The sequence below is a fragment of the Setaria italica genome, chromosome II (genome assembly GCF_000263155.2).
Source record: "Setaria italica strain Yugu1 chromosome II, Setaria_italica_v2.0, whole genome shotgun sequence".
NCBI lineage: Eukaryota > Viridiplantae > Streptophyta > Magnoliopsida > Poales > Poaceae > Setaria > Setaria italica.
In genome coordinates this window covers 46,692,861-46,699,834 of record NC_028451.1, presented here as the reverse complement: position 1 = coordinate 46,699,834, position 6,974 = coordinate 46,692,861, and the positions used below count along the sequence as shown (strand labels likewise).

The 6,974-nt window shown below is 58.0% G+C and overlaps 1 protein-coding gene across 1 annotated transcript; it reads right to left on the bottom strand.

Moving 5' to 3' along the window:
• Nucleotides 1-4,677: 4,677 nt before the first annotated feature.
• On the bottom strand, nt 4,678-6,678 carry LOC101757241. Its single transcript, XM_004958406.2, has one exon. It carries the CDS (start codon nt 6,676-6,678, stop codon nt 4,678-4,680), a length of 2,001 nt encoding a protein of 666 aa, XP_004958463.1.
• Between the last annotated feature and the right edge of the window lie 296 nt (nt 6,679-6,974).

Here is a 6,974-nt window from a genome sequence, read left to right as displayed (position 1 = left end):
GCGCCGCGTAGGTGGCTTCGTGTCAGCTGCCTCAGGCTGCTGCGTTTAGTATGCTTGACCTGCCCCCACCCAAACTGGTATAGCGTCAGAGTTCGGAGCCAGCTGGCAGCTTCAGAGCGGCATTTGGTTTGTTCTGGAGATGGGCCGTCTGCAGCTCGGTGGCAATGTCGTTGTGCAGCTAGCTAGCGACGACACATCGAGGTCGACGGCAGCACACGAGGTTTAGTTGCCCAACGACCAAAATCATACTGTAGCGTTTGTTTATATTTATAAATTATTATCCAAATATTGATTAATTAGGTTCAAAAGATTCGTCTCGCAAAGTACAACTAAATTGTGCAATTAGTTTTTGATTTCGTCTATATTCAGTACTCCATGCATGTACCGTGAGTTTGATGTGATGGGGAATCTTCTTTTTACATAGTGCCAAAGTTGAAATTTTAGGTAACTAAACAAGGCCGAGTGGGGGGGTGTGGTGTAGGGTCTATTCAAGCAGATCGGGGATATTCGGATCGGATATTCGGATGCTAACTAGGAGGACTAAACATGAGCTAATTATAAAACTAATCGCAAAACCTCTAGGCTAAATCGCGAGACAAATCTATTAAGCCTAATTAATCCATCATTAGCGAATGTTTACTGTAGCACCATATTGTTAAATCATGGACTAATTAGATTTAATAGATTCGTCTCGCGATTTAGCCTAAGGGTTGTGAAATTAGTTTTGTAATTAGTCTATATTTAATACTCCTAATTAGTATCAAACATTCGATGTGACAGAGGCTAAAATTTAGACCGGCATCAAACACCCCCGATGCCGAGATTTTTATCGCGGGGATACGTACTAGCATAGCAGATAAGGACAAGGCAGATTTTACCTCACTTTGCCGCCTCTGGTGCAAATAAAAGCACGTTTTGTTTTCAGATCAAAAGTGCTCCCGAACAAACCTGTCATCTGTTGCTTAGCTGAAATCAACTCATCCTAAAGCACAGTCGCCCCCGTATGGTACCTGTCTGTGTTGAAACTCGGTGCCTGGCTCTGGCGCCGTATCAACCTTTGCCATGCGATGCAAGCAGCGAGCCGCCGCCCTCCCGCCAACCTCGATCTCTTTCCCCCTTAGCTGGCAGCTTCACGCGCCGCTGCGGATCTTTATCCCGGTGACGACCGCTTATACGACTTCGATCCGAAGCGTAGTTAATTACGGGTTACGTGTTCCACATGCTAATCATCAGCTGGTAGCAACGGGATTAATTACGTTGGATTAGCCTCTGAATTAACAAGCAGAGCATGGTATAATTATGTCCTGGCGGCGTGGTAATGGTAACAGGGGGTCGTCGCTTTCGGGCGCGGCCGAGGACAACACTATGCTGTGCTCCTGATCGGGCCAGCCAGAGGGTTACTTCACGGTACCATCTGTCTGTCCTGTGCGTGGCGCATCTACAGTTACGGCTCTCCGCGGCGCGGCCAAAAGGTTTCCTTTCCAGGGGCTTCGACGCCTTTGTCGTCCCGTCCTCGCTACCTGCTGCTACCACAGCGGTCCCACGAGGCGCCTGCGATTCTGTGGGCGTGCGAGCTCTCGCCCCCAGCCCGGTGCTGATCCCAGGAGTCAAAACCGCCGATAAGCACGGCGGGCGGCTGGCTCGGGCGTTCCATCCGCCGAGCGAAAACGCAAAAGCGATGGCTAATCACGCACTAATAGTTGTCTGACCCCGATTGACAGGGGATAATACACGGCCAATCTCGCGCCAGCCATCTGCGCCGTTGCCATTCAGGGGCAGGCGGATCGAAACTAGCTAGGTTTGCAGCCACCAGCGATCGATCCGGCCGGTGTCCGGGGTGTGGGGCCGGGCTTGCCATCTCGGGCAGCGGCCGCGAGGGGAAAGCAGAGTGCAACGGCCCGGTCGCCTGCCTGCCGCTGCCCGGTAGCTGTCGATCGCCGCCCGGTTGATGCCGCCGCTACTTACCATCCCCCTCTGCCCTCTCCTCGTCAGCGGAACAGTGAAAACCAAAACTATGATTCCTCACCGCACAAGGGCGACAAGAGGGGGTGAAGGAGGTTTTCAGGGGGGAAAAAGGAGGGGGGGGGAATGCATCCGGTTGCGGTTGGGCCTGGTTCGGCTGTGTCTATGATAGAATGCATGCAGTCCCGGTAATGTGCCCGTACTCCCTTGGGGGTCGAACAAAGGCGGCAGGGGGGGGGCCCCCGGGGGCGCGGGATTGGGAGGTGAGAGGAAAAGCGCCCGATCATGCTCGGGGGGGGGGGGGGGGTGTTATGGTATTTGTTACGACGGGGCGAGATCGCGAGAGGCGCCGGGATTCGCCATTAACGTGCGATACGTGTCGCGTACGAGTTACCGCTAGGAGTTTAGTAACTAACAGCTCGTGCCGCAGCAGGAAAATCCAGGAATGGAGACGGAATGAATGATGAGAACGAAATGCAATCCAGCCCATGTTGGGCCCAACCTGTAACTCCGTATTGGGTCACAATAGAATTCTAGGTGTGGACTGCTGGCCTGCTGGGGGAAGTTTCGGCCTGGTATGTAAGTCCAGACGCGTTACAAAAGGGTCCAATTTGATGCTCCCGGGCTGTTTGTTAGAGGCCCGTCCAAGAAAAGCTGGGCTGTGGTCTACATGCAAACTTGGGCTTTCCAACGTCCATTCTTAGATCTTGCTACAAAAGAGCTGCTTGCTGCTCTTCTTGCTCGATACGCCGCCGCAAATACGCAACGTGGCAGCTAGAGGTAGCCACGAACCAAAGAATTAGGCTTAGAATAGTTGACTGCCAACCATGTCCCTCACGATTCACGTAACGTGTCGGACTCGACGACACCGACCTGCACTGCAAGCCTATCCAACAAAAAACCAGCGTGGCTGCCATCCGCAACCGAGCGCGATCGAGCAGGCTGGAGAGGGCAGCTCCACCACCCCACGAAGGCCCCAGCCGTCGCGTCAACTCGATGCTACAGGCCGTTCCCGGCGCCGCGCCCCGCTTAGCGTTAGTGGGGCAATGAGTGACCTGATCAATCGCCGCCCGTGCGCGCCCCCCTTCGCTAATGATGGATCCGTCCGACCCACGCACGCGCATGGTCCACGGCCGGGCGGGCGTGGGGGTAGTTGGGCATTCATCAGGCGACGATGCTGCGGCAAGTGGGCGTGATCATGGGATCCCCAGCCGCTAGGCCCCGCCGGAACTCGAAGCAAAAACATCGGCTCGGGATCGGATTCCATGGGCAGGTGGATTGGGATCCCTAATCATAAATGGACTGTTCACTTCAACTTATTCAGCCGGCTTATCAGTCACTAAATAATATTTTTCTCTCACAACAAATCAGTCGTTTCAGCTTGTCGGATAATATTTTTCTCTCACAACAAATCAGTCGTTTCAGCTTTTCAACCGACTTATAAGCTGAAGCGAACAGATCCTGCGCGCCGCATTTGTAGGAGAGGTCGATGACGGGCTCGGTGGAGAAGTGTCACCGAGGCGAAGTGCATGGGCGCCGCGTAGGTGGCTTCGTGTCAGCTGCCTCAGGCTGCTGCGTTTAGGGGGTGTTTGGGAGGCATGTGCTAAATTTTAGCACATGTCACATCGGAAGTTTGGACACTAATTAGGAGTATTACCCCCACCCAAACTGGTATAGCGTCAGAGTTCGGAGCCAGCTGGCAGCTTCAGAGCGGCATTTGGTTTGTTCTGGAGATGGGCCGTCTGCAGCTCGGTGGCCTAGTCCGTGGGAACTTTTGGGATCAGCTGAGTTTCCGGCCCAGTAAAACTTCAGTCGAGCATTCGAGCGTAGAGTGACTTTCGGCCACTTTCCTCGTTCAACGAAGCACCACCCACACCAACACAAATGTCACGTTATACACGCAACTCTTTTTTAAAAGGAAAAGCTATAGCTAAAAAAAACGTTATACACGCAAGACACAACTCTGCCTGCACACTGCCTGTCCCATGCGAAGCTTGTGTTCCGCATATTTTCGGCCTGTTCGCTTCAACTTATTTAGCCAGCTTATCAACCACCCAATAATATTTTCCTCTCACAACAAATCAGTCATTTCAGCTTTTCAGCCAGCTTATAACATGCCCGTTTTTATCCTTCCTTGACGTTACCGATGACCAACCATTCAGTTTCAGTACCAGGCAAAGCCCAAGACTTGTCATCGAGGGCCTCTGCCCCTCCCTGTCTTCGCCACCGCCACGACCAGGAACGAGTTGATCAATGGGTAGCACGGACCAGCATTGCGGTTCGACGAAGAAGAACAAAAAAAGTCACTTGGTTGAAGGATGAAGACGGCCGCTGAACCATCCAATTTGGATCTTATTACACGTAAGATGCATCGCATGGAAATTGTCTTTTTTCAGATGCCCGAAAAGTAAGCTTGCCCACTTTTGTAACATTTTTTTACGCTTTTTTGATGTTGCAGATAACCAAACGGTCGGCATCAGGCGAACGCCAAGACGTCCAGCACTCTACCGAACAAAAGCAGCTCTCCGTACTCACTGACGCAGAAGCAGAACCTTCGGTAGCAATGGACAATGGAGTCCACGCAAGCACATCCTTTTATTCACTCAGCAACGAAACAAAAGCGTCCCCAACAACATCATTATTCCAATCAAGCTTATTACAATCACAAGTCACTGAAAAGTGAAAAAGCGACCGCCATCACCATCGTTCATCAACTCAGACGTCGCAAGTGAGCCAGAGCGGCTCGTCGAACTGGCCCATCGGGTCCTCCCCGGCGGGCGCGCCCAGCGACATCGCCTCCACCCCGAGCCCGGCGCTCGAGGGCCCCCACGCCGGCGTCCCGTTCTCGTAGGCGTTGCAGGTGAGCCGCTGGAGCCCCGACCCGTCCAGCCGGCACACGTACAGGTCCCCGTACGGCTGGAACTGGTTGGGCCCCGACACCGGCTCCGCCATCACGCCGCCGAGGTTCGCCGTGAACAGCAGCCACCGCGAGTCCGGGCTGAAGCACACGTGGTTGATCCGCTCCTTGTCCGCCTCCGCGCTGCCCTCGGGCCCGGCCACGTACACGCGCCGCAGCCGGGAGCCGTCGGGCCGCACCAGGTAGATGCTGAACACGGCCGGGTTCGCCGGGTCGTGCCGGTTCGACGAGAACGCGATCAGGCTCCCGTCGGGGGACCAGCTCGGCATCGTGTCGATCCACTCGCCCTCCGTCAGCCGCCGGACGGCGGCGCCGCCGCCCTCCTCCTCCTCGCCGCGCGCCGTGTCGATCACGTACAGGTTCTTGTGCCCCGTGCGGCCGGACCGGAACACCAGCCACCGCCCGCAGGGGGACACCGCCGGGAACGCGTCGTTACCGGCCTCGGGGCGGGTGAGCGCCCTCACCGTCGCCGCGCTCACCTCCTTGCGGTCGTCGGTGAGCTCGCTCGGGTCGAACTCCACCCGCGCGATCCGGACCGTCGCTTTCGGGGTCTCGAAGATGGGGCCCGCGGAGGTGAACACGACCCCGCGCTCGGTGGGGCTCCACGTGGTGAAGAACAGGCTGGGCTCCTTGCTGATCGTCCACCGCCTGGTGCCGTCGGACCGGAGCACCATGACGCCCGGCGTCGCGAAGAAGTCGCCGTTCACGGCGATGTGCGACGCGTCGGGCGAGAAGGACGGGAACGTGCCGTTCACGCGGAGCATCCGGATGGACCTCACAGGGCTCCGCACCGGCTGCAGGTAGGGGACCACCGAGTCGCCAGTAGCGCCGGCGCCGCGGAACCGGTGGTACCCGAGGCGGCCGCCGGACGGCGAGAAGAAGGGGTTGTAGTGGTGGAGGTCCGGGTTGAGGAGCTCGGTGAGCGGGGAGAAGCGCTCGGTCTCGAGGTCGAACAGCTCGATGTGCCGCTGCGCGCGGTCCTTCCGCCGCGTCGCGACTGCGATCCAGCGGCCCCCACCTCGGCCGGCCGCGGCGGGGGTGAAGCAGTGGAGCCCCGGCGGCGTCACGCGGCGCTCGCCGTCGCCGGTGGGCTCGAGGGTGTCCGGCGAGAGGTCCACCCGGAACACGCTCCACCACCCGTCGTCGGCGACGCGGTGGAAGAAGAGCGTGCGCTCCCCGTGCCAGGTCGGCCACCCGCCCCGCCCCGCGACCACGACGCGGCGCGCCGGGTCGGCGGCGCGGAACACGGCGATCTCCGTCTCCAGGACCCGGAAGTCGAACGCCCAGGGCCGGTCCCCGTACGACGCGACTGCGACGAGCTCCCCCGACGCCGACACGGCGGGGCTCATGTCCACGACGCCCCTCGGGGTGACCCGCTCCACCGCCCCGCCCTCGCCGCCCAGTCCCGCCGCGTGCACCGCCGCCCAGCTCCGGAACGGCCGGTCCGGCTTCTCGTGCGCGGAGACGAAGTACACCCGCCCGCCCCGCACCGTGGGGCGGTCGTGGAACAGGCTGCCCTCGGCCGCCGGGAGCGGCTCGGGGCGCTCGGACCCTGGTCTGGAAAGGAACAGGCTCGCGGCGCCCGTCCGCTCGGAGACGAACGCGACCGCGTCGCTGGCGTCGTCCGCGAACTGGGCGTTGAAGTTGACGGACACGCCGTCCGTGTGCCGCCGCTCGTCGAGCATCTTCGCGTCGGGGACATCGTCCGGGGCCGCCGGCGGCACGGCGACGGAGAAGACGTCGAAGCCGAAGCGGGAGACGCCGAAGGAGGCGAAGACGATTGTGCCCGTGGGCTCCATCGGGGCTTGGGAAGCGACTGGTGGATGCTCCTTGTTCGTTTGTGTGATGGACACGACTGATGGTGCGCGCGAGCCGCGAGCTGAGCTGTGAGTAAAGTGACGTGGTGTGTGCCCGTATTTGTAGGTTGGTGGTGGGGCCCACGTGGGGAAACAATTATCTGCTTGGGGGTCTTTAGTTCCCAAATTGGTAGTGGCAAAGTTTGCATTTTGCCATAAATACGCAACTGTAGTATTTCATTTGTATTTGTGAATTATTATCCAAATATTGACTAATTAGGCTCAAAAGATTCGTCTCG